We start from the raw sequence: 26960 nt of genomic DNA on the forward strand, positions 1-26960 counted from the left end.
TTTGTATTCTCAAACTTTATTTGGATGGGGCCAGAGAGGAGGGAGAAGGGTGCCAAAGGGCCAGTTCAGTAGGGGTGATTCAGGGTGTACTCCATGATGGTCATAAGCGCCAGCCATGTCTCCTGAGCCGTAGGGATGATCTGAGAGGCTGGCAGCAAGAAGCCATAGCGCCCACTGTCCCGGAGCTCGAAAGTAAAGGAGTACTTGATGCCCTGGTTGTAGGTCCAGTCAACAGTGCTTCCACTGGCTTGATCTGGGGCCAGAGTGAAAAAAGAGGAAGGGTCAGTGATCTTGGAAACATTTACATAGGCCAGGTTAGCAACCCAAAGCACCAAGCCTTGTGCAATGCCAAGCAGAGTCTGTGTCTAGCAAGGTCTGCTGTTGACTAAGCAGCCTGGCTTCTAAGAAATTCCTGCTTGGGCCTAAGCCCAAAAAGCCCAAAGAGGAGGCCAGCATTGGTTGCCCCATTCATTGGGGAACACAGTTGCAAAAGCCTGTCTGAAAAGTGTCTCCATCCAATAGTCACCTCAAGGACACCTCGAAATATACCAGAATTTAAAAAAAAAAATATATATATATATATATATATATATATATATATATATATATATATACATATACACACACACACCAGAATTCTCCATTTAGAAGAGGAGGTTTAATTCTCTGGGGGCTCTTGTCTGCAGGTAAAAGTGCAAAGATTCAGAGTCAAAGTGAAAGCCCTGGGTCTGTCTTTTAGGGAGAAAGTTTTCCAGGTTTGCAGTGAACTGTGGGTAATGAAGTCACTTTCAAATTGAGCTGGGGGAGAGAGAGGCAGGCTGCATATCAGAATTTAACTTGACTGCTGAGCATCATGGCGCATGCCTGTAATCCCAGTGGCTTGGGAGCCTAAGGCAGGAAGATCATGAATTCAAATCCAGCCTCAGCAACTTAGCAAGACCCTGTCTCTAAATAAAATATTCAAAAAAAAAAATGGCTGGGGATGTCACTCAGTGGTTAAGTGCCCCTGGGTTTAATCCTCAGTTTAAAAAAAATAAGAAAGAATTTAACTTGATGATGTCAAATGCAAAAAACTCCTTTAGAATCGGAACAGTTTCTAAAGAAGGTCTGGGATCAAAAATGAAGTTATCCCTGGGTAAGACTGTGATCCACTCACCCCCTAAAACCTGGGCACATGGGCCAGGAAGTACATGAGGTGGGTGAGCAGTCCACCCCTCTGTTCCCTGTACCCCACTTCTGACTTCCAGTACTCCAATTCAGTTTCCTGGCTATTCCCAAAACACACCAGGCCAGAACACATAGTAAAGCCTTTACCCAGAAAGTTCTTCTGCCTGGAAGGCCCTTTCCTAAATAGATATCCTCTTGGTTTCCTGCTCATTTCCTTCAACACTGGCCCAAATTCCACCTGCCTCCAGCCACTTGCCTCTAACCCTCAGTTTTTAACCTCCACACTGTGCTGCCCGATTCTCCTCACCCAGCTCTGGTGCCAGTTTTTCTCCCCAGCATTTTTTTGCCTAACCTGAATTGTTTACTTAAGATGGTTATCAGTCTCCTCTCCTAGAGCATACGTTTTCTGATCTTTGCTTATTTTATTCATAGTTATATCCCAAGCACACAAAACAGGGCCTGGTGCAGAATGGGTGCTCACTAAGCATTTGCTGACTGAATTCCATTTCCGTATAGTAATGCTTCTCCCACGGGCATCGCATGTACAGTATAAGCAAGTGGGGAAAAGATCAAGTATATTCCTTAATTAAAGGGTGGTGGAGAAGTGTTTTCTTTAATTGAATTTCCTGGGGATCTGTGAGTTCCAGCAGAGCTCTCCACCCCATCCATGCATGAGTCCTGACAAGCTAAAGTGACAAGCGTGCTCAAAGGAACCCACAATTGAAAGCGTCAAAGAAGACAAGTTCATGCCAGAAAAAGGTTCTGTGCACTTCTCCAAATGACCAAACCAGAAGTTGTCAGGCATAAGGGACCTGGGTGCACACCCATGCTCCCAGGTCCGGGTGCCTTTGGCTGCTTCCTTCCATGAGGGATGCTCCCTTGGGCAGGAAGAGCCAGCTGATGTTGGTCTGGGGACTACCTAGAGAGATTGTACAGCCACTTACAGATTGTTGTGATGATGCTGCCATACTTGTATTTGGTCCCGTACAGAGAGGACAGAGCTGTCACAGCAGACTTGGCCAGTTTATCCTGTAAAACACACAAGCAAGGCCACTATCATGGACAGAGTAGTCCAGCTGGCAGGGTGGTCCCAGAGCAGCACCTGCAGAAGGGGGCCCGAGGGAGAGAACACAGAGCCTGTTCTGCCCTGCAGGTGATCAACAACGCCATGGTCCTTTGTTCCTGCAATATGGATGGCTGTCCCTTCCCCTCCCTTTAGTTACAGTGCAGCTCTGAGTGTAGTGCTGCAAGTTGAAAGTCCAGCCCTGCCCCTTGCTCAACCACTCTGTGCCTCAGTTTCCTGGAAAGAAAGAAAGGCTAGTCCAGTAGCTGGTCTTTCCAAATCATTGGGGGTACAAGGGAAGAAGGGGGTGCTGAGCACACTGGCTCTCAGCCATCAGGCAGCTCTGTTGGGTGAAAGCCCAGGCCTGCCCAAAGCTGCCCTTGGGATGAAGGGCAAACAGGCAGCACCTACCAGCTCTTCCTTGTCAGGGGCTGGTTCTGATGTGTAGCCATAGGGGTAAAGGAGGAGCTGGGAGTAGCTGTGGATGGAGATGAAGGCCTTGATGTTCCCGTGGTGGTTCACAAAGTTCACAATGGACTGGACCTCCACTTCTGAGTTGGGGAACTTGCCTCGGTACTGGTCGGAGCAGGGATTGCTGCTGGAGCCAGCATCTGTGGGAGGGCAGAGGGCAGAGCTGGCATTTCCTAACCCAAGTGGTATGGCTTATAGGGCTTCCACAGTTCCCAGTTCTTTATATGGAGTTGGGAGAGGTGGGATCCAGGCCCTCGTTAAGGAAAGACCAAAGCCTTCTTATAATCTGGGGACCTGCCTCCCTTACCAGCCAGATTTGGCCTAAGCTGAGGCCAGTTCTTCCAGTGATGTGGCAGAGACAGGAAAGAGTTGAGGTTAGGATAGAAAACCCTGAGATGAACTTTCAGAACTTAGTTCCATCTAGAAGGAACTTCCTTTTACAGACAAGGACCTCCAACTCTGAAAGCCCAGGTACAGGGCTAACACCCCACTCGCTACCTTTTCCTCACTGCTTGTGCAACTAGCCAGGAGGGTAAGAAGCTATTCTGGGTGGTCCCATGCCTGCCCCCTAAATCACACTGGGCCTTACTCCCAAAGCCAGCGTCCCAGTTCCTGTTGGGGTCCACACCAACACAGAGGGAGTTTGATGTGAGGGATCGAGTTTTGCGCCACATGCGATTCTGAGGAAAGAAAAGGGATCAGCCAGCCCACTGCACTCTGCATCAGAAACTGTATTTGTGTTAAAAATAAAAGTAGGACCGGGAAGCAAGGTCTGGGGTGGTGTGCCTCAACTGGGGACAATTTTGTCCATCATTTTGCAGTGTCTGAAGATACTCTGGGTTTTTCCAACTGGAGGGAAGTGGGAGGTGCTACTGCATCTAGTGGGTAGGAGGAGATGCACAGGTTGGCCCCCCACAACAAAGAACCACCTGACCAAAATGTCCATAGTGTCAGGCTGAGAATCCTGTCCAGGAGGGCAGTTCTGCTCCCCCTCCCACAACTTAGGGGGCTTGGAGAGGGTGAGTCGCTTGTGGGGCTAAGGCCAGAGTACATCCCACTTTCCTTGAGAACAGAAACATTGTACCTTGCTGTGGGTGAAAGCAAAACCGTCAGGGTTGGTAACAATCTCCAGGAAGATGTCCATATTATTAAGAATGTTAGTTAAAGCGGGGTCCTGGCCATAGTCTTGAGTGATCTGGTGGGAGGAGGCAAGAGAAGGAGAGGGCAGAGTGCTCCAATCAGGCATCTGCCATGCTGAGCAATGAACACCTCTGGGGTCACTGCTTCTGGAAGGGAAAGGGGATGCCAGGGTTTCTGTGGGCCTTGGTACCAGTCCCCACCAGGCGAGAGCTCTCCTCACCTCCCCAGCCTTACCTTCTTTGCAAACCAGACTCCGCTGGCCTGAGTGACCCACTCCCGGGAATGGATGCCTGTGTCAATCCAGATGGCAGGACGGTTGTTCCCTCCAGTGCTGAACTAGGGAAGAGGCAGGGAAATGGGCAAGGGGAAGGTGGATTCCCCAAAGGGAAATCCACCCAGGCCAGAGGCCACCTGTTCTCTGGTATCTCAGGTTGAAGCTTTGTTTGTGGGACCACCACTCAGGTGGGTTGAACAGAGATCCCACAGAGCTTGACCTCCTGCCCCCAGCCCCAGCTTAGAGCCAATATGGCTCAACCTGACTTCCAGGCCCCTGCTCTGTACAGTTCTCTGTGGGAGGTCACCAACAAAACTCTTGCCTGTGCTACCCAGAATACTTTCCATACTGTGACATTTGGTTGAAAACACTTGGGTCACCGAAAAGTTTAAATTGTGTGTGTACTTGTATATACACACCTAACATACCCAGGCCAGCCAGGAAGCTCAGACCTTCCCAAATGTCTACACAGGGAATCTGTACAACAGTGTGAGACCTATGCCCATATACAGATGCCCATGGTGGGGGCCATGAACATCTACATGTGGGCACCCTTTACCTTCAGCACATAAATGGGTCGATCTTCATAGGTTTTGCCAATCTGGATCTTGCTGACAAGCTGTGGGTGCTCAGCCACCAGCAGGTCCAAGAAGTTATAGATCTGAGATGGGAAAGAAGGGAAGAAGGACCTTGGTGGCTTCTGGGTGCCCAGACACCTCCCTCAACAGTCCTGCAATGTGATGGAGCCATGACCTGGATCACACCAGCCACATATACACAGAGCAGGTGCCTCCCACCCCCAGGTTGACCCTGACTCAGGCCCACGCTCTGCCCGCTGTGAGGAAGAGAGTGGTGCCTGAGGGGAGTGGCCAAAGGGCTGCCCTCACCTCCTCCAGGGTGTGGTAGGTAGCATAGTTAAAGGTGTCGGTAGATTGGACCTGGGCCCGGAAGGCGAACATCTGCTCCTGTTCCTCATCCAGCAGTGACTGCAGGTCCTTGATCATGATCTCGTACCTGATGTCTTGGGCCTCCAGGAAGATTTTGACAGCCTGGAGACTGTGAAAGGGCACTCGGATGTCGATGGGCGAGCCAGGCCAGGTAGGGCCTTTCCAGAAGTCCAGCTGGGGAGGACAGAAGCCGGCACTGTTTGAGTGGGCTAGAGACATCAGCCAGGAGAGCAGCCTGGGACAGGACAAGCTTGGGAGAGGGTGTTGGTGCCAGAAGCCTCAGTATAGAGGGGGATGGAGCATGGGAGTTAGGGGCAGAGATAAGGAAATGGAAAGAGGGTTCTGGCACTTTGTTAGATGCTCCAGGGCAGCAAGATCTGAAACTGCGGGGTTGAAGTCACTTCCTAACCGGGCCCATTCAGTCCAGTGACTCTTTCTGGGAGGTACCAGTGACTAAAGTCGGGGAGTAGGGAGCCCAGCTGGCCTGGGAGGTACCGTGGGGTCTCTGGGTCTCCCTGCCTCTGACCTGCAGGTGCTGCAGGTCCTCCAGCTCCTTCACCTTCTGTACCTGGGCTTCGTCAGCTGCAAAGATTCGGAGCACCTGGTGCCTGGGCAAAGTGGGATGAAAACTGAGCACCCCAGCCAGTTCCTACCCTGGCTGCCAACACTCCCCAGAGCAGGAAAGAGGCAGCCTGGGATCCCCAGTGTGGGCCTGGGTCCTCTGGCCTGGAGTAGGAAGAGGCACCAAAGTCTCTGCCATGGGAAGCCAGGCTCTCCCCATCTTGGAAAATTCTAGACTTATTGCTGTCCCCATCTATTTAGATTATTTTTCTCTCTCCCAAACTGGCCAGGCCTCCTCTCTCTTCCTCTACTGCAAATTCCTCCTCATCTCCAAGGCTCAGACTGTCCTGAGAGACCTGGACCTCCGCCAGCCTGCCGCCCCAGGGTGGTGCTGGCCGTGCTCTCTGGCTGGTTCCTGCATGTCTGTCTCCTCCAGACACTGGCTAGGGTGAGTCCTCCCCGTCTCCCCTCTGGGCTCTCGTCCTCCTCCTCTCCACACTCCTACCCCACAAAGTCCTCATGGCCAAAGACAGTTCCCAGCAGCACACTCAAAACCAGCAGCCCCCTCATGCTGCAGCCGTAAAGGTCAGACTGAGGTTGACACTGAGATCTGGGCCTTTTAAACCCAGGGCAGCGTTCTCCTGGCTGTGCCCAAGGGCTGTGCTCCTCTTGCACCTGGACCAGGTCTCACAGGAAGGGGGGGTGGGGGTTCCAAGCTCTGGCACCTTCTCACCCTCCCTGATATGATAAAGTGGTAGGGAATGGGGCAGCTGGAAAGATAAGCCAGGCCCCCCCTTGGCCATGAGGATCAGCTGGGCCTGAGGTCTCCCAGCTGGGACTCACCTGTGGCCCACAGCCCCAGGCACCTGCAGCTGGGCTGTGGTCCGGTTTGCTTAGGGTCCAGTGGAAAAGGAGCCAGGACTTCCAGAGGCAACAAAAACTGGGGCCTTGTGTGAGGTGTCTCCTTCTCCCATACCCCTGAGTACCAGCTCTGTTCTTAGAATAGAGTTGGGGTCCCCTGCCTCATCCAGCTCCTGCATCTGCTCGGCTCCATGCCTTCCTGGTTTTGTGCAGCCCTGTGCAGGGTACATCCCCTCTGGGGTCTAGGCCATTGAAAGGGACTTCCCAGCCCCACTCCTGGCCAAGGTGCTCTTGTAGGAGTCAGCCTGTAGCAGCAGCAACTGAATCCGAAACCCAGTTCTAGCCAGCATTGCCCCCCACCCCACCACCATGGGTCCCCAGGGTCTGTGGTGCCCTTGGTAGAAACTAGAACCAGAGATCATCTGAATAGAAAGGGCTGTGGGAGCAGGGCCAGACCCAGGCTGGGATCGCACAGTGGACAGGAGAGCTGGGAACTCACCAAGGGAATTTGCTTGGCTCTGGTTGCTGATCTCATTGCAGAGATGTGTAACCCAAATCCACCCTAATCCACAGGGCCTCCAGGGGTTCACCAGCACCACCTGGGGCCCTGCTCTGTATCAGGGGCTTGGCCGGTAATGACGGCACAGGAGGTCCTTTTCTGGTTTCAATCTGTTCCCTCGGCCTCCTCACCACACCCGCTTCTCAGTCAGCCCTGCTAGGCCAAGGCACGGTGGCCCATTGTATATGCACACAACTCTGTCTGGAGCCTAGGAAGACCATAAACTTGGATATCCCCTCAGCAGACTTGAATTCCCCCCCCCCACCTCTGCACTTGCCCTGCCTGAGCTCCAGCCCCAGGCAGGGCTCACTGCCCTGTGAGGCTTCCTCTGCCGCCTTTCTCCCCAATCTGCTCCTTCTTGGATGAGCTTGGTGAAGCTGGTTAGGAGAGAGCAAGAAGCCGACTGCAGACCCAGGGCAAGAGGATACTCACAGCGAGCCAAATCTGCTCCTTCTTGGAAGGACCACTCCTTTGTTCGTTCACCTTCTGGCCCAGCCACTGAGCTCCACCCTGCCGCAATGCCCAGTCAGACCGCCTTGACCTTGGGGAGCTCAGGGTCTAGCAGAGCAGAAGGAACCGGCTAACTGGGGCCTTGTGTGAGGTGTCTCCTTCTCCCATACCCCTGAGTACCAGCTCTGTTCTTAGAATAGAGTTGGGGTCCCCTGCCTTATCCAGCTCCTGCATCTGCTTGGCTCCATGCCTTCCTGGTTTTGTGCAGCCCTGTGCAGGGAACATCCCCTCTGGGGTCTAGGCCATTGAAAGGGACTTCCCAGCCCCACTCCTGGCCACAGTGCTCTTGTAGGAGTCAGACTCTGAGAAGCTGGTCTCTGAGAAGCTGGCGACGACACAGACTTAGACCTCCAGGGACTCACTGGGGCTGCTGTCCTCACTACAAGAGACCCTAACTGCACATTTTCTGTGATGCTATATGAAAAGTTTCATGAGGGCTCAGAGATACATTGTGGGCACTCAAGGAGAGAGTTCATCAAGGGGTAGCCTTTGACCTGGATCCCAATGGGAGGGAGGGAAAGGGGAACTGATACTTGAACGCAGAATTCACATTTATTTCTCCTTCATTGTTCCTGGGGTGTTATTCTTGTCTCCTTAAGGATACTGTAAACTTCCTCAGGCCAGGAACCTAGTCCTACCCATTGCTCAGGGGTGTCCCTCATCCTGCAGTACTGTAACCTCAAGCGTTTCTTCTGTTTCACACTAGGAAAGGATCTCAAGTTTGAGGTTAGCCTGGGAAATTAGTGAGACCCTGTCTCAAAATAAAAAGGGTTGGGGGATGTGGCTCAGTGGGGTCCATACCTAGTACCACACACAAAAATAGAGTGCCTCATTCTGCCTCCAACCAGCCATCAAAGATGCCCCAAAATCATACAATGTATATGAAGCGGGAAAAGATGAGTTCAATGCTATAAACTGAAATTACTGGATAGGAGGCTGGCAGCATACTAGTAGAGGACAGACTCAGGGAGAAGCTAAGCCTGGGTCCCTCCAGAGCACCTCAGGAAACTACAAGTTATCTCTTGCTAAATAATAAATTCTAGAATGTAGCTGAGGGGTGAGGCCACAGCTCTGCCTGCCCATGCCATGGATTGTTTCATGTTGGTCCAAAGCAAGGGCAAAGTTGGGGACCTTAGGCCCAAAGCTGGGGGACAGGCAGAGCATCAAGGCTCATGACCCAGAAAGAAACCACCAGGCTGGGATCTATACTCAAGAGGAAGTCACTGGCAAGGGCTGGATAAAATTTGATTTGTTTTGCAGAAAAAAAAAAAAAATCAAATGTCCTAGAATCATGCAGTGTCACAGCTGGACAGTTTTTCAGTAAATGTCAAGAGAAAGCCCAGATCTCAGAATGGAGGCCTGCAGCAGAGAGGAGCTAAGCCAGGACAAGCCACCATGTACAAGGACAAATAGGGAGGGTGCTTCTGCTGAGCCTGAGAGGAGAGTTGGGAGCATCCTGTGGGGAGGAGCACTAGGCAATGTCGGAGCCAACAGAAGGTCAAGGAAGGCAAAGACCTATTGGGATTAACCCGTGAAAGGACAGGAAACACCAATTCTAACACCAGAGATATCCAGTGTCCAACTTAAGTGGTTCTTTTTTTTTGTTTGTTTTTCTTGTAATGTATTTTCTTTCTTCATCCCAAGGACAAGTTTATAAAATGCTCCCCCATGGTGTCTTAGCTATGGTTTGGGGAATTGGGGGAGGAGCGCTGAGGGGGTAGGGAAGTGGAAGGAGAGCCACAGAGCTTGGCGAAGGTGGTTAGGAGAGAGCAAGAGGCCGTTGCAGACCCCAGAGCAAGAGGATACCCACGGGGCAAGCCAAATGGAATGGCTTTGCAAGCATGTTATTATTTCCAGGGAATGTTCCAAATACTCAGGGAAGAAACTTGGAAGACCAAACAGGCTAGAGTTGTTCTTCAAAACACCAAGAAGAACATTTTTTGCCCCCAAGCTTGAGATGGAAGGCATCATGTCCCACTCAGGCAGGCCACTCTTGGGGACAAGGCGGAGGAGCCTGGCAGCCTAGCTGCCACATCAGCAGCCCACATCAAGTGGAGACAGTCAGTAGAACCCACAGCTGCAGGCCAGGAAATGGACTTGTTGCCGGGGAACAGTTGGCAGAGCCCACCCCAGCCTCCGTCCCAACATACTCATGACTGTGCATGGAAAGGGCAGCAGCTAGGCCTGGCTCTCAGACATCAACAAAGTGACAAGCAGTGTTCCTCTGAGGAGGTTGGAAGGACAAATCCAGGCAGCCAGATCAGCCTTCGAGGTTCTCAGATGGGAAAATCCTTGGGAATGGTAACAAGTTCCACAGATCCATCCTATTGGGCCTGCCCTTGGCTGACCTCCTGCCCTGGTCTGCAGCAGGCCTCTCACTCCCTCCTACGCATCATGTCGGTCTACTGACCAGCTCTGAAGCACTTATGCACCCATGTTCCCTGGATTCTCTCACAGCCTGTACCAGCTGACTGCCTGGGCCTTCTTGTTTTTCTAAAGAAGAATTTTATATTTTATTTTTTTTTTTTTGTAAAGTCATTTTCTTTCTGGCCCAGCGTCTTTCTGAAGTGATCAGAGGAGAGATGGAGGAGGATGGGGGAAGTGGACGGCACCTTACTGGCCTCTTGGATAGTGGCCATTGGCCCATCACCCTCAGCCTCTGCCGCTGGCTGGCCTCACACAGGACTCTCACATTCCAAACTGCCTGGTTGGTTTGTTTTCTTAAGAAAGCAATAACCGCAGCACATTTGCTGTGGTTCTTTATGGGTTTCCATATGTATAATCGCTCTTTCTCTCTTTAGATTTTCCAGTGTTTTTTTTCTTTTAAATACATGCTCATAAATTTTACCAGTGAAAAGGATGAAAAAACATACCTAAAAAGAGTGGTTGTTGGGAGGAAAAAAAAAACACCATACTGAATGTAGAAAAACTGAGCTCCTATTTAGCATTATATACTTAAGAAAATTAAAAAAAAAACCAAAATTTCAGGTTTTATAAAACATAGAAAAATTCTTCTATAATTTTTCTAACTCTTACATGCCTAAGTCTTGAGGTTTAGTTTCATACACTTAAACTCCCAGGCATTATTATCTCCTTTGGTTTGCAGAGGAGATAACATATAGGCTACTGTGTGGCCCCTCAGTCCTGGGGGAAGCAGCAATGAGCCAGAACTGGGCATGAACCTGGCTCTACTCCTCTCTCAGCCATTACAGTCACACGGGCCTTGTGCAAATTTCATTAACCAGAAGCTCCAATCTTTATAACTGCAAAATTAGAAGATTGGTCTACAACATCTGCAAAGTTCTATGGCTTCATGATTACCTACAGCAAGAGGCCCTTCAGATTCTCCCTGCCCCTCAGAAAAGATGTCGCAGGCTCTGTTGACTGCCTTCCCAACATCTGTTCTCCCCTTCCTCCTTAACAATGGGACTCCACTTTTATTTGGGGGCAGCAATTTGCCCAGCTGTACAGCAATTTCTCAGCCTCCCTTGGAGCTGGGTGTGGCCACATGACACAGTTCAACCAATAACATATGCATTGAAGTCTTTGGACCAGCCTAGTCAGCTGGCTCGTGTTCTCCCCCTTGCTCTTCCTGCTTGGAATTTAGTCTTACGATGACGGTACAGCAGCCATCTTGCAACCTGTCAAAATACAAGAAATGTGCTGCACAGTGACGTTGAGGCCAACCACCAATGACAGGGGTCCCATAAGATTATAATGAGCTGAAAATTTTTCTTTTGCTTAATGACATGTAGCCATTGTAATGTGGCTGTGGTATACCGCATTGCTCCTGGGTTTGCACTGATGTAACAAACCTACCAGCTGCCAGACCTGTACAAGTAGAGCACAGACAATTATGTGGAGTAATAATACTGATCAAGACAGTCAATGACTATGCTAATGGTTTCTGTATTTACTACACTCTACTTCTGATTATTATTTTAGAACATACTCCTACTTTAAAAAAAAAAAGTTTACTGTAAAACAGTGTGACTTTTATACCAGGAGCAGCTGTTCCTGAATCTCTGGATTGCATCATTTTCTTTTGTGCCTGACTTAATCTCTTGTTGTGTTCATTACTGCCCTAGGAGTTGATAGGCTACTGCGCATGCATACACACACACACACACACACACACACACGCAGTAGCGTATGTGTGTAAAAGTCACCTAGGTTTGTTTAAATACACTCTAGGATGTTTGCACATGATAACATCACTTAATGACACCTTTCTCAGGACTTGACCCCATTGTTAAGGTTTATGTGACATTGCTAGACACATGTATAGGAGAAGGCAAAGCAGAATAATTTAGAAAGGTTTGGGTCCCCGTGCATGAAGGAATCACCAAGCCAGTCCACTGCGGAGGACTTCTTGCTACATGACAAAAATAAAACCCCTAATGGGTTAAGCCATAGTGAGGCGGATTTCTGTCACATAGAGAAAAACTTATATGAGACTGAGGAGGAGAAACCGTCCTTCAACAAACATTGAGTCTCTTCTGTGTGCCTGGGGCTACTAGGATGTCTGCTCCCAGTGGGTGGTCCTAGGACTTGAAGGGGAAGAATGGGAGAAAGAAGGTTCCAGATGAGGAGCAGCAGCACAGGCCCAGGCCTGGGGCTGGGAAGCAGCTTTGGCGCTGAAGGAAGCAGGGAGGATGCTACTGGGGTTGGAGCTGGTGAGCAAGTTATTGAGACAAGGGGGGAGAGGAAGACGGGGGGTCCTGCAGCTCCTTGGAGGGGTTTCATTTCAAGCCATGGGGGGATTTCAAAGATGCTGTTGCCTTATAAAAAGACCTCCGTCTGAAAAGCAGCGTCAGCTCCAACTTTTGTGTGCTCATCGTCTGCCTAGAGATCTAGCCAACCGGGCTGCAAAATCCAGTTCCCAGTAGTCCTGAGGGGCCTGGGGGAGAGTCAGCTTCAGGGTCTGGAGGCAGGTGGGGAACCATGTGCCCTTCATCTGCCAAGCTCTTGGGGGCCTGTGCTTCTGCTTAGAAAATAGAGACATTCATAGTCCCCTCTTACAGCTAAGAGAAGGCCCTGTACAGAATCGCATAATGTCGTGAGAACCATGTTGGGACACAGTAGGTGTTGGAAAAGAAATTACCATGTCCATGGCTCTAAGGAAGACCATCAGAGCCCAAATACTCCTGCCTCTAAGCTAGGGCTTCCCCAACTCGGCAAGAGAGTCACCGGGCCCCACCTCAGACAACCTGTGTCATCTGGGGGATAGAACCCAAATACCACCACGTTAAACAGCTTTCCATGCTCTCTGCTGCAGGCAGACCACAGGCCACATGTGGACAAACAGTGACATTGTGGTTTTGGAGTTAGAAAAATCCAAGTTCAAATTGTCCTCAACTTTCTATCTGTATGACCTTTAAAACTTCTTCACATCTTGCTTTTCTTATCTCAAAAAATGAGTTTATTAATACCTGTAATACCCCACCTCCATGAGGATACAATACAAATATTTGTGTAAGCTGGCTGTGGTGGCTAATGCCTATAATCCCAGCAGCTCAGGAGGCTGTGGCTGGAGGATCATGAGTTCAAAGCCAGCCTTAGCAACTTAGTGAGGCCTTAAGCAACTCAGAGAGATCCTGTCTCTAAATAAAAATATAAAAAAGGGATCGGGGTGTGGCTCAATGGTAAAACACCCTCCCCCCGACCCCCAAGGTTCAATCAATCCTTTAGATATATAGATATATAGAGCTATAGATAGATAGATAGATGTGTGTGTGTGTGTGTGTGTGTGTGTGTGTGTATATATATATAAAATTTGTATAGAGGTCATAAAAGAAGTTATAATCTCACACTCCAGTGTGTAAAGATAGAATTCAACTTTATCTATATTTTGTATTAATTTTTCTCAAGACGGCAGAAAACTTCAGGTTGGAAAATCCATCTTACTTCCAGCTTTAAAAACAAAACCAAAACAAAACCCTTGGTCTCCCTCAGCCTTGTGGAAGATTTTAACCAGAATCAGGATTTTCCCCTCCTCTGTGGCTGGCTTTTCCCCTGCAGATTGTCCAGGTTCTTCAGGGACTAAGTCCCCTGCCTTCCTTGGGGCTTCCCCACAGCAGAGCCCGTCCTGGGCATTCAGATGCCTAGCCAGTGCCCATTGTGTCATCGTGGCAGCTGGCTGTGTGGCCCTTGGACTTGGCCTTCTTGCCTCTACCATAGGCCTCCCCACCTGAGACCTTTGCTCAGAGCTCCTAACAGCCGCACCACTGTGGTGCACTCAGCCCATATGCCTCTAACGTTTGTGCAGCCCCTCCCTCAGTCGCTTATTGATCTGCTGCTCAGACGCCATCATGGATATGGGCCTTGCCTGAGGTTTGATCATCTCAGACTGCCTCCTCCTGCCAACCAGCCCAACTGCTTCTCCTTTTACAGGCTAGGGAAAGGGCTTTTGTCCCTGTTCTCCAAGGACTGGTTCATGACCATCCACAGTTCTTTTCTCTCACCTGTGTGCATACACACATACACAGAGAGCCTGGTTCTTGCAAATGGAGGTCTTACTCTCAAGACTAGAGTTTCTATCTCAAGATACTCTCAACCCCATTCAGCTCTTCATTTTCTTGCTTCTGGGGAGTCTCTGCCTCCCCTAGTAGCAGAGCAGGGAGACCCACTATCCCAGTTCCCCCATGGTAAGGGAAGGTCAAGGTAGAAGGAAAGCTGGGGATGGGTGAAGGCACCCCATCAGGTTCTCATGAACCTTTAATTTTCTTGTAGAAATGTGCCTTCACACACGACTTGGCCTGGAGTAATTGTTCCATGGTCACAAACCAGCGACTTGTTCATATTGGGCTATGTGGTTAGTGGGATCCTCTGAGTGGGCACCTCTGAAATACGCACCTGCCTTCTCTTCTTTATGGGGAACGAAGCAGGCGGAGGATGCCTGTCTGGACCCACTTCTTCCTCAAGGGCCCAGAAATGCCATCTTTATAGATCCTCTCCTTTAGATCAAACATTTTCCCTCCACATCATGTTAAAATGTTAATACTGCTGAGACAATGTGTATTTTAGCAGCTTCCCAGGGGTGAGGTCTCAATTTTGGGCTCTGAGAACACTCCAAAATAAGAAATGATGCAACCTGCAAGTCCCTCGTGTTCCTGAAGGTAGCAGTGGCGTGAAGAAGTGTCCCTAGGCATAAGCAACTCTCTGTCCCCTATTTAATGCTGAACCCAAAAGGGTAGCAACCAATACTAGAGACAGGGAAGCCTGTTTAAACTTGCATTTATTTCCTAGGGATCTGGGAGAGGGTGCAGGGAGGGGATATATATAACTTGGGTTTCAGGAGTCCCAGGCCTTGGGGAGGAGGGCGAACCCCACCTGCTCTGGCTCCAGTAGTGCTGCTAGTAGGGGTGATGCAGGGCATGCTTCATGATGGTCAGTATTGCCATCCACGTCTCCTGGGCTGTGGGGACGATCTGTGTGGCTGGCAGCAGAAAACCATAGCGCCCTGTGTCCCGGAGCTCGAAACTGAAGGCATACTTAATGCCATTGTCGTAGGCCCAGTCCACAGTGATCCCACTGGCCACGTCTGCAAACCAAAGGGCCAACAAGTGACCCCAAAAGGAAGGAGAGAGTATGGTCACAGGGGACAAAAGAATCCTGAGTTGAAAGTGGGCCCTGGGAACCAAATCCCCAGCCAGCCCAGACCACACTAAGCTTCTAGGCCCAGGCCTCCTCCTGGGCCACACCCTGCCTACCCAGCCCATCTCTCCCCCTGCAAAAGGAAAGCCCCCAGAGGCCAGCAGACCATCTTTCCCCTGAGGGAACTTTGCTGTAAGCCAGGCACTGAGAGCTGTGCATTGCTGCTGCAGCTGCCTGGGCACCATGGTCCACCCTTCTCTCCCGATGTGGAAGGCAGCTCTGAGCGGCCCAGCTAGCTCTAACAGTACTACCCTGTGGCTGACCAGATCTGCCAGGCAGCCCAGAGCCTGCACCTGCCTGATCCCCAGGTGGATGTGGCATCTAGGGCAGTAGCCAGGGAGGCTCACTCACAGAGGGTGGCGCTGATGCTGCCAAAAATGTACTGGATCCCGTGCACCTGGTACAGGGCCTTCACTGCATCCTGTGCAAGACTGTGCTGCAAGATGGCGGCCAGAGGGTGAGAGGCTAGGGCTCAGAGTGGCTCCCCACACACCCCAGCACCCTCAGCAGTGGTGAGAAGCATGGATTGAGGAGTCCCAGAAGTCGATCATGCAGATAGCTCTTGTGAGACGGTAGCACAGCACCTCCAGCTTTGAACTTGAATGAGAACAAGCTCCCCCTCCTCCCTACCACAGGGTACATTGATCCAGACTGTTGTTTCAGGAGAGCCAGTACCCCTGGGAATATGCCAGATATGGATTTTCCTGGAGGAGGGACCTCTTCCTCCCCCAAGCTCAATCTTACCAGCTCCTTCTCATTTGAAACAGACTCCATAGAGTGGCCATAAGGGTACATGAGCATCTGAGAGTAACTGTGGATGGAGATCAGAACTTTGAAGTTCCCATGTTTTGTGATAAAGTTCACAATGGAGGCCACCTCTGGCTCTGACTGTGGTGAGGGCCCATGATAAGTCTCTGAGCAGGGGTTGCTGTTAGAACCATTTCCTGGAAGTAAAATAAAATCATCCAAAGGGTTGGTATTCCCGGTTGTGGCAGAGACAGTTCTCACAAAACACCCACATGCTCCCTCATATCTCCCAGTTTCCTCTGCAGTTTGGTTGAGGTCATGTGACTACTTCTGAACAACGAAAACTTGAGCAAAAATGATGTGTCACTTCTGGTTAGGAGCAAAACATTCTAGAAAGAAGCAGCATCCTGTGTCCCTCTGTTACCACTGAATGAAAACTGCTAATGGAAATCATCTGCCTACATTAGACTTTGTGCTCATGCAAAACAAACTCTTACTTCAGAGTAAGCTACTAAGATTTGAAGGGGTGTTTGTTATTGCTGCATACTCTGGTCTCATACATCAGAGCATGTAGCCACATCGTGACCCAGCAACTCTATAAACTGAAGGAGCCCCCTTGGCTTGTCCTTTAGGTAAGACCTGACTGTGGTTCCATTGGAAAGGCAGGCCTGCCTCAGAAGATGCATCTAGGAGAAACTCTGGGTTTCTGCCCCAATCTCAGCTTCACCTTCAGCTGCTCTTTCTTGGCTTCACTGGTGTTGAGGGCTCAGACCTAGTGTCTGCTCAAGCTTTGCCCCAGACATGGCCCCAGGAGCTCCATGGACTTGGGGGGCCAGGAAAAGAAAGCAGATTCCCATATTTGCCTGAATCTGAACTGGGAAGCACAGATGCAAGAAGTCTTTGGGAATTCTTCTTGGGGACCTACTTAGGGGAGATGACAAAGAGGAGCTGTACCCTCCCCTCCCCCCCCCCATATATTTTTTGACAGTTTTAATTTGTTCCCATCTCCTCCTAGATTCTTTGCTCCCTCATCCTTCCTTCCTCTTCCACTCCTCTGTGCTCCTCACCAAAAGCCACATTGTGGAGGGCTGAACCAGGCTGGTCAAGATTTGTGGGTTACAGTCTCATGGACAAGGAGCCATCCCAGGTCCCCTATCCTTTTTCTTCCCGAAAATAGCTGCCTTCAAGCCTGGTTCAGAGGCTAGGGATCCCCCCAACTTCTGAAGCCTCATGAAGATGCCAGAGCGCCCCTCTTGCCCCCAGGGCCAGCGCGGTGGCCCAAGGACCAGTTCAAATGAGGATCTAGGAATGCAACAAATTGATCCTCTCCAAAAGTGCACAGTCTCCAGACAACCCATGATGCAGCAATTAAATTAAGGCAATAATAAACCCATAAACAAAATCTTCCCACCTGAGTCACCAACTCAGAAACTTGCTAATTCTGGTCACAGGCAGCCCAGAGACCGTTCTGTCACTGGGGAGCCCATCACCTCTTGGTTGGCTGGTCCTGGCCTGGGATAGGGGACCTCAGGTAGAAAGGGACATATCTGCAGAGAGCAAGGGGGTGCGAGGCAGCCCCCAGGCTGGCTAACAGTGGCCCTGTTTGTTGTGTCTGCCTGCAGCTTCTGCACCTGCTCCACTTGACGAATGACAAATACCAACAGATGAGCCGAGCGGGACGGGCTGAGAGCTTTGTCTGTGTTTGCAGCCCACGCAGGGAAAGCAGTTCCCCTGCCAACGACCAGGTGGCTTTGCCCAAATATGGAGAAACACTTCAGGCCATTAGTTCTGGTTCGAGCTAAGCAGAATAAACTAATCTTCCCCTGACCAAATGGGAATTAGCTGCCTGCCTCTCTGACGTTCACAGTCAAGGTCCTCTGAGCCTTCCTGTTTCACAAGTACCTGCTAATGGATTCATTAGCTATTTATTTTTCCTTCTCTAAAATGTAATTTGTAGCAAGGGGAAATCTCTGGAAGGACATGGTAAATTATTAAAAGCAGTAATCTTTGGGTAGTGGGATTATGGGAGCTTTTTGGCCCCTCTGGGTTTCTTTCTCCCTAATTGTTTTTTTACATTGTATATATACAGATTTTTTTTCCTATAAGAGAAACCCACAAAAGTTATTTTCTTTAAGAGGTAATTTGTCTTTCTACTAGCTGGGCTACCCCAGGATCTGCATTGATCCTGGGGTAGCCCAACTAGTAGTTCAGTGGGGCTCCCATGGATGTCCATCCAGGGCAAGCATCTGGTCATTTGGAGAAGGAAACATCTAATTTTACATGGTTGTGTTCCTTTACAGCAGTGGTTACATGCAGAGCTCAGACCCCCCAGGCAACATCTACCAGGAGAGTTAGAGGCCTCACTCCCAGTGCTTCAGAACTACCTTAATTTTCAATGAGAACAGACCCCTAAGAAGCTAGATTTTCAGGACAATGGACATCCAGATCTAAAATGGTCTACATCATTGGTTTGGCCACCAGCCTAGAGATCTGCTTATCAACAGTAATAGAACTGCCCCCTGTGGAGCCAAACCCACCCTGCACAATAGTGGAATGTGGACACTGTATCTGGGGACTAAGGACTGTGTATGTGCTGGAGGCTGTCCCGGCTGTCCCCAGCATCCCACCCATCATTCTGCTGCATTTCCGGGGTCCATGTACTGTCTCTTGGCTTTCTGGAGAACCCAGTTTCCTCATCTAGTCCGTGCGCTCATGGCATGGTGAGAGAGAGACAGTCAAGGAAGAAAACCATGAAACTTGGGAGAAAGTTGCCCACCCAGCAGTGGGTCCACACAGCCTGCAGGTAGGCACCAGCCCACCAGCCTGCCAGCAGAGTCACAAAATAATGGCTCAAGAATAAAAACTAGGCTTAAAAAAGAAAAGAAAACTAGGCTTGAGTAGGCAAGGATGATAAGGACTTGGTTCATTCTATATTGAACTACTTCTCTGATCTCCCCAAGGGGTGAGTCTCAGCTCTTGGACAATGGGTTCAGAAGCATGACTTTGTGCTGTGTTCCCTCTAGAGAGAAGCCAGGGACACTTGGGGAACACTGTAAACTCTGGATTTTGAACAACGGATGAAACCTCCTTAGGTTATTTTCTGCCATGTTAGGACTTGACCTTGCAGTTCATCCTCCTTTAGGAGATAGAGGCTCCTTTCAATGTCCCCATGAAAGCTTGGCCTAGGTATTCATTTGACACACATGTACAACTTCTTCCCCATTCCATGGTCAATCTTAGGTATGTCCTTGCCTGTCCCTGACCGTGACTGATGCACATTAGCAAATTCCAATAGCCCTGCCCCTCAAGTTATGAGTCAACACAATCTGACTGTGTGGGAGACCAACAACTCCTTCCTCCAGCCCTGCCCAGGACCACAGATCTCCATACCTCCAAAACCTGACTTCCAGTTCCTGTTGAGATCCACGCCGTTGCAGAAGATGCCAGGTCTGCTGGACTTGTTCTTCCGCCACAAGCGGTTCTGAGAAAGCCCAGATCAGGTGACCCCATTCACTGGGCCCACTCCCAGGGATGGGTGTGCTGACATTCTGGCCCATGAAGGGCAGTCTGGTGGGGCAGGAAGGAGCAAAGGGAAGAACTCCAGAACAAGGTGGGGCTGGCCTGGGGCTGGGCCAAGACTGCAGACGAGGATGCGTGCTTGAAATCCGGTTTGGGGAAAGGACTGATCACAGGTCACCAGTGGTGACCTTTCTTGGTCAGGAGGTTGAAGGGCAAGAAGTCAGAGCTATGGTACCCTGAAGAGGCCGCCTCCAGAGGCCGCAGTGACTTTTCCCTGGTTCCTCCAGGGCTGACCCCTCCTCCACACTCCCCAGGTGCCCTCACCATGCTATGAGTAAAAGCAAACCCATCAGGGTTGGTGACAAGCTCTATGAAGATGTCCATGGCTTTCAGTATGTTTGTCAGGAGGCCATTTTTGCCAAATTCAATGACAATCTGCAAGAAAGGGTGAGGGATGGGAGGCCCTGCTGGGCTCTCCTCAGAGGCAGAACAGGACATCTGTCCAGCCAGCAGCTGCAAGTGGAGATGGCATCAGGTCATCAAGCACATCCTCACACAGAACCAGTCTTAAATTTGAAACAACTGGAAGACAGAGTAGAGATGGGCTCTGTGTTCCAAGAGGCCAGAGCACATACTAGGTATTTCAAAGGGGATGGGGATAGAGCACTGGAATTCAAAGTGACTGAGTCTACTTTTTCAACTAGAGGGACCATCAAAGCTCCCCCAGCCCCAACCCCCATCTCCACCTTGCTCCAGCTCCACCCCAGCTCCAGCTCCACTTTGGCTGCAGGTCCCTGCTGACCTCCTTGGCAATCCAGATGCCAGTGGCATGGGTGATCCACTCCCTGGAGTGAATCCCAGTGTCAATCCAGATGGCAGGGCGCCGAGAACCTCCAGTGCTGAACTGGGATAAAGAACCAGGCCCCAAACGAGGTTTAAGGAGGTTTGACCAAAGACAAGTACGGTGTCATCTTGGGGCTTCCTGGAAGGAGGCCCCTGATATAACTTCAGTGCCTGGGATGGTGCCATATGCCAGCCTGGGCAGGAGTTGGGGTGCACCCACCTGAGCGTGTGCCCATGGAGCCCATGGCCTATGAAGTGCACATGTATGGGGGTCTTTGGCTACACAGTGGGCCTCTTGGAGGGCAAAGTGATCCAGAAGCATAGAATTTCCCTGAATTGAGGGCGTCTTAAGACTAATGCTTCTCAAACTTTAATGGGCACATGTATCCCCCAGGGTGGTATCAGAAACTGAGAGCAGTGGGCTGTAGCTCAGTTGGTAGGGTGCTTGCCTTGTACGTACAAGGCCCTGGGTTCAATCCCCAGGACCACCAAAAAAAAAGAGAGAGAGAGAGAGAGGCAAAAAAAATGATAGTGGCAATTTCAGTGGAAGCCACTGTCTGTGTGTTTGTGGAGGGGTGGGGGCAGAGAGGGGTGGTGAAGGGATGGCAGATAAAATGGGTAAGGGAAAGAAGGGGACATGATATGCTTAGATTTTTAGATACATATGTGCATCTGTGGTGCCTGTGGGATGCCTGAGGGGTGTGTTCAGTGACCCAGTCTCTAGGAGTCTGTAGGATTGGGAGAGGGGCCAGAGTTGGAGACATGGGCAATAAACTCATTGTGGTTGGTCTATGGGCCCGGGGGGGGGCTCGCCTAAGTGGCTCACCAGGGGAGAAGAGCAGGAAGTGAAGGTTAGAGACAGGGAAAACTCAAATGAGGATTCTGATTCCATAGGTCTGGGGAGGGTCTGAGGGTCAGCATTTACAAAATGCAGTCTTCCAGGTGATGTGGACGCTGCTGTGCAAGGACCACACTTTGAAAAGCAAGGTCTCAGATCACATTACAGAGTCTGGGGCAGCGCCAGGTCAGGGGTGGAAGCAGAAACAGGTGAAGTCTAGGGCCAGGTGAGATGAGGCCACATTGCTGTTCAGAAATGTCCAGCAGAACATTGTTGAGAGCAGTAGCTCTTGTCCTTCCTGACCACTGACATCAAGTGCCCTGCATGGCCCGTGCATCTGGTGCCCTTGGGGATATGCCCTAAGAACTATTTTCCACTGGACTCTGCACTCACCTATGCTGCTTCCTTCATGATCAAGGGGACTGCAGTTGCCAAATTTGCTCAAGCACTGTTCCAGTGGCCCCTGTGAAGGGCTGGGAGGCTTCCCCAGAGACTCAGGCCTGTTCATGGAGCTATCTGAGCCAGATGACTTTGATCATTGTCAGATGAGCCCTTACTGTATCTCTTTTCCCACTTAACAGATAAAGCAACTGAAGCAACAGGAAGAACACTGACTCACCCACACTCCCACCCCAAGTCCAGGTGACAATGGCCACTCTGCAGCTCCATCTCCTTAGCAACCCTCCCACTACTTCCTGATAAGGTCACTGCACTGTCACCTGCCCATACCTACAAGGGTGGATCCCTGAATACCACATCTCAAAGCTTATGAGTCACCCAAAGACAGGAACATGCACATCTTTCCTGTCCCCAAAACTCCCATCCAGTCACTACCTACACAGGCTCGATCTTATGCTAGAGGCTGTCACTGAAGAGTCCACTAGTTGACACAGAACTTTTACCTTCAGAACAAGAATGGACCGATTTTCAAAACTGTTGCCAATGTGAATTTTGGAGACGATATTTGAATTCTCGGCTACGAAGTTATCAATCCAGCTATAGATCTGAAAGGAACGAAGTCTCAGACTGTCAGTTAACTTAAGAGAAGGGTGAACCCCAAGATGTCTCTGAATAGTCTCCTCCCCCCATCCCACCACCCTTTTCCATTGTCCACCTCTTTTGAGAGTCTAAAAGGATCCAGATTAAAAACTGGAATTGAAGATGCTCTAAGAATTAAGGACAGTGAGTTGTAGTCTAGCTGGATTGGCAGGCTCCTCATCCCTGTGCAGAGCTGTGCCTTTGCCTGGGAGAAGAGCAGGTGCTGAGCCTACTCAAATCCCCACATGGCTCTCTCTGTTGAAAGTTCTCACATGCCTTCATCCTTTGGTCCATTCTCCGATTGAGGAATCCACAGACCTTGTAGTATCTCTCTCTCTCTCTTTTTTTTTAATCTTATTATTCTTTTTACATTCTAAGTTCTTTGAAGGCAGAGTTCCTGTTTATATTTATCTTTAGCATCAATAAATAGTTGTAGGCTATATTAATCCATTCTCTTATCCTTTCAGTAAATATGATTAAGAAATATAAGAAAATAAAACGTCTCCTTTATTAAAGGCCTTGTGAGGTGGGAAAAGTGGTAACAGTGACAGAGTGGACGCTATCAATAAGGCCATGTCTTTTACATGCAAAATAAGAAGTGGACCTTGCATTTCTTTCTGGAGTGGGAATTTCTGTGCCTTCCTTGCAGATTCTCCTTTACAAACAAGTCACCACCAGTCACACTTGCTCTAGCTGGCTGTCACTGTAATTATGAATTTTCTCCAAGGTGACTCTGTTTGATTCTACAAGTATGACTGGCTTCTTGCTCCTTATACCCTCAATTACCCATACCCACAGTGCCCCTGAACACCAGGACTGCTCATGGAAAGGTAGAGATCCCTGATCCCTAGCCAGAGAAAAGGGTCTGGAGGCACCCTCCACCGACCTTAGTGTTCTGCCCAGTATAGACCCTTTTACTCTGCTCTGTGCCTGCTTAGGATCATCCTATTGAACTGTAGTCCCCTCTAACTGGCTTCTGGATCCCATTTAAGCTGACTGCCCAACAGATGTTCACCTAATATCTACTCTTCACTCCCCAAGTTCACAGTTTTTCATAGACTCCAGCACCTTCATTGGTCTCTGCCTGAGTCTGGAGAATCCAAGGAGCCCAGAGGCAAGAGAGAGCCCAGAGCTGGACCCGCAGGCCTACCTCCTCCAGCGTGTGATAAGAGGAATAGCTGAAGCTACTGGTGCTGCGCTCCAGCCGGCGCAATCTCGCCATGGCTTCTCTCTCCTCGTTCAGCAGCACCTGAGAGATGAGAGACACTCTGGAGGGCAGAGAAGGTCCTTGTGCCTCTCCTGAGCCCAGCCTGGACCGGCCACACAGAAAGACAGCATCGACACAGGGAAATGAGCCACTGTGAGCGGGCACCTTGCAGCAGGTGGTGAGGAGGGGGCTGGGGACTCGGGTACCGCCATCCACCCTGCTACTTCTCAATGAGCACGGGGCAAGGTGTCTGGGGAGCTGGGTTTTAAGCCTGCCTCTGCCACCAGCTCACTGTGGAACTTGCTGGCTTTAGTTTTTCTAACCTTGAAAATTAGGACAGCAATGTCTGCCTTGTTACCTCGCAGAATAAAATGTAATAATGGATAGGAAGGAGTTTTAGAAAAGATGCTCATCATCTACTCTTTCCCTTTGTAAATATTCTGTTGAATCAGAACCCAAGCTGAACCCTGGGGAGACCCTAGGGGGAGCAGACCCCCAACATTGACTCTACCCCCAGGAAGTAGCATGAATGACTGGTATCCAAATCATTTGGAAAGTCGGGTATGACAAGGCCAGTCCAAATCACCACTAAAGTGTCAACGGTCTTTCATTCACCATGTTGACCGCCTCTTAAATAAACACAAGCATAGGTGAGAAAAAAACAACATCCTGCATACCAGTTTAGAGGTGGCACTCAACCTTCATGTGGCACTTCCCACTGACCACTGGGAGGACATTTAGGTGAGTTGACTATTCACTGCTCAGATCACCTATATCATCCCGGGACACTTTTCCACCTTGGGTCACAGTGAGATGGGCAGGTGCCCTTCATCCAAACTCATACCCTTATCTTGGTACCCAGGGACTAAGTCACCCCAGGATTCAGAACTGACTGACGTGCCTATGGGAAGTGCCTGCCACAGAGGGTGTTGATCACATCCTCATCAACCCAGAGGTGCCCCTGGTTTGCAGCTCTGGATCACAAATGAGTCTTGACAATGCCTAGATTTGGACCAGAGCCTTTTGGTTTACCAAGCATCTTTATTCCCATGATCTCACTTGACCAGATGCCAGGGCAGGTATTAACTCTGTATGTTTCAGAAATAAAGCAGATTGAAGAGGTGTCAAGACTTAATGGCAAAGCTAACAAGTGGCAGAGGTGAGTAAAGAATGAGCTATTCTATTTCCTAGCCTCAGGTTCCTTAGGCTAGCTAGCCAAACTAAAGGGCAACAATAACTTATATACATATGTGTGCACCTGTGTGTGTGTGTGTGTGTGTGTGTATGAATACAGAAAGAGAGGAGAGAGAACACAAATGGGCAAAATGTTAATAACAGCTGAAAACTGCATCACACTATTCTTACAATTAAAAAGTGTTTTGTTTTGTTTTGTTTTAATGATGAAAAATGAAGTAACCCCAAGTACAGGAAAATAAGACACTTAAAAAAATATCCACCAGAATATTAACAATGCCTGTTAGAAGAAGAAATTAGGATTTCAAGCAATTTGTTTTCTCTTCTCTATTTTTTTACATTTTGGCCATGTGCTTATATTAGATTAATAAGTAAGAATTATTAAATGAATAAATAATATCCAAATCCAAAGCTCTAATGGTTAATATGAGGTAACAGCAGCAAAGTCTTCACTGGGCTGAGAGACAGACAGGGTCCCCTCCTCCCCTGCTACAGATGAGCTGCTATCCAATGACGCACTCAGCTCTGAGGGTCCTGTCCACTTGCTCATGGCTCTCTCAAGTTCAGAGATTTCAAAAGGACCTGGGAATTGGTGCCTGGAGATCATTTTACTTTATGTTTGAGCACTGACCACATGCTAGGCAACGTAATTGCTGTTTTCTATAGCTGAGCTGGCTTGTCTGGGGTTCCCAGTTGGGCAAAACTGGGATTACTGGTTAAATTAGACATGGCTGGAGGAGCTCTCAATGGCTACTCAGGAGCACCACCCTGGGAAGCTCTAACAAAGAGACTGTGTCTTCTTCCCAGAAAATCCACCCATCTCTGGGCAGGCCCACCGTGACGGATGTGTGCCCACCATTATGGACTGGTGCTACCAGCTGGGTGAGCAGCTGCAAGGGGGACAGCAGCTGGGCCAGGGCAGCCTGGTCCCCACTCTGGCCTCATGGGAATGAAGTTGTGGGGCCTGGAGGTCTAATCTCCAAGGGCCTGGTGGAGTGCATGAAGGGGTGGGTGCGGGATATGGAAGGCAGGAGAAGAAACTAGGAGGAAAGGACCAGAGGGCCCAGTTTGCAGCCAGGAACATACACAGCTCCCAGGAGGTCATCCTTTGTTCCACAAAACAGCTTGGAGGCAAATGGAAATCGGCACCAAACTGCAAATAGCTTTCTAAACACCCTCCCAGGCTTGTGAATGGATGTGACACCCTCTTAGGAGTTGGGAATGTTCAGGCCCTCGCAGCTGGGCCCCAATTCCAGGAACATTAATCTACCCTGGCCTGAAAACTGCACAGATGTTTGCTCCCTTCCTAGGGCCCAGGGAAGGGGATGAGACAGAGGAGAGCTAAGAATGTGGCCTTACCACAGGCTCAGGATGCCTGTTAAAACCCTGTCAGACTCCTCAGGAAAAAAAGAAGAAGAAACTCAGCAGATTAGCCATTTGCCTCCCTGGAAGCCATAACCAGACAGGGGCAGTAATACCTTGGTGTTAGCTAACTTATGACAAGGAAAGGGAGGATGGGGGCACTAGGCAAAGAACAGCACCCCCCAAGATGGGGGAGAGGAAGAGACTGAGGCAGACCTCGTTCACAGAGCTCCGACCCCAGACGTAAATGGCCGCAGCTCATGGGACCTGGTGGGGAGCTCCACACTGACTGTTCCTGACTTTCTCAATTAGGCCTGTATTTGTTACATGGCCAACATCCTGAACAGTCCACAGGCAACATACATGGGGAGGGGCTCCTGATCTGATGTTTTTAAAAGGGACCCCACAACTTCATTGATCACAAAGTTTAAACACCTCATTACTGCCGAGGAAGCCAACTGCAGGGGCAGAGTACAGGTCCCAGATCCAGGCTGCCTCAGATTAGACCCTGACACTATTGCTAACTTTGGCAAATTATTAACTTTTTGTGCATCAGTTTCCCCTCATGAAACAAGAATCATGTTATTGCATATGTTAGCACATGCTTTAAAGTTGTTCTCATGAGGATTAGAAGGATTACTATATGTTGCTAGGCATGTAGCCAATGCCAGCAAATGCTGGCTATGATGAAGATGCCGAGGACGATAACAAAGACAATAATTATTCCTGGGCTCATGGATCGTTATAAGGCATGGCTAAGTGGGTGCATGCCTGTAATCCCAGCTACTCGGAAGACTAAAGCAGGAGGATCACAAATTTGAGGCTAGCCTCAAAAACTTAGCAAGACCCTGTCTCAAAATAAAAATAAAAATGCTGGGGTATAGCTCAGTGGTAGAGCACCCCTACATCAATCTTTAGTGCCAAAAAAAAAAAAAGGACTAGAAAATCTGGATTCCAGAGGAAATATGGCATCTGTCAGGTTTGGATGGCATATAGTCCCACT

General features: G+C 49.6%; 2 protein-coding genes and 1 long non-coding RNA gene across 4 annotated transcripts in view; 1 reads left to right on the forward strand and 2 right to left on the reverse strand.

Moving 5' to 3' along the window:
• On the reverse strand, nt 1–6260 carry Cpa1 (carboxypeptidase A1). Its single transcript, XM_015493947.2, has 10 exons — nt 6129–6260; nt 5589–5670; nt 5003–5236; nt 4675–4776; nt 4076–4177; nt 3786–3896; nt 3291–3381; nt 2642–2841; nt 2112–2196; nt 1–253 (listed from the first exon to the last, which is right to left on the reverse strand). Exons 1-10 carry the CDS (start codon nt 6191–6193, stop codon nt 66–68), a joined length of 1260 nt encoding a protein of 419 aa, XP_015349433.1. The 5' UTR covers nt 6194–6260; the 3' UTR covers nt 1–65.
• LOC125611649 lies at nt 5836–17788 on the forward strand. Its single transcript, XR_007341886.1, has 2 exons — nt 5836–6071; nt 17579–17788. It is a non-coding gene; the product is annotated as an uncharacterized LOC125611649 (long non-coding RNA).
• Nucleotides 14774–26960, reverse strand: part of Cpa5 (carboxypeptidase A5) — a 17813-nt gene continuing 5626 nt past the window's right edge. The window contains exons 4-11 of one of the 2 annotated variants that reach the window (XM_015493948.2): nt 23345–23443; nt 22059–22160; nt 20278–20379; nt 19800–19910; nt 19347–19437; nt 15954–16153; nt 15561–15645; nt 14774–15096 (exon numbers count right to left, since the gene is read on the reverse strand). In XM_015493948.2, coding sequence (XP_015349434.1) covers nt 14909–15096; nt 15561–15645; nt 15954–16153; nt 19347–19437; nt 19800–19910; nt 20278–20379; nt 22059–22160; nt 23345–23443 — 978 coding nt within the window. In that variant the 3' untranslated portion in view covers nt 14774–14908. The remainder of the gene's footprint in view (nt 15097–15560; nt 15646–15953; nt 16154–19346; nt 19438–19799; nt 19911–20277; nt 20380–22058; nt 22161–23344; nt 23444–26960) is intronic. The other variant, XM_015493949.1, reaches the window with a different exon arrangement.

The sequence above is a fragment of the Marmota marmota genome, unplaced genomic scaffold (genome assembly GCF_001458135.2).
Source record: "Marmota marmota marmota unplaced genomic scaffold, marMar, whole genome shotgun sequence".
NCBI classification, from domain to species: Eukaryota; Metazoa; Chordata; class Mammalia; order Rodentia; family Sciuridae; genus Marmota; species Marmota marmota.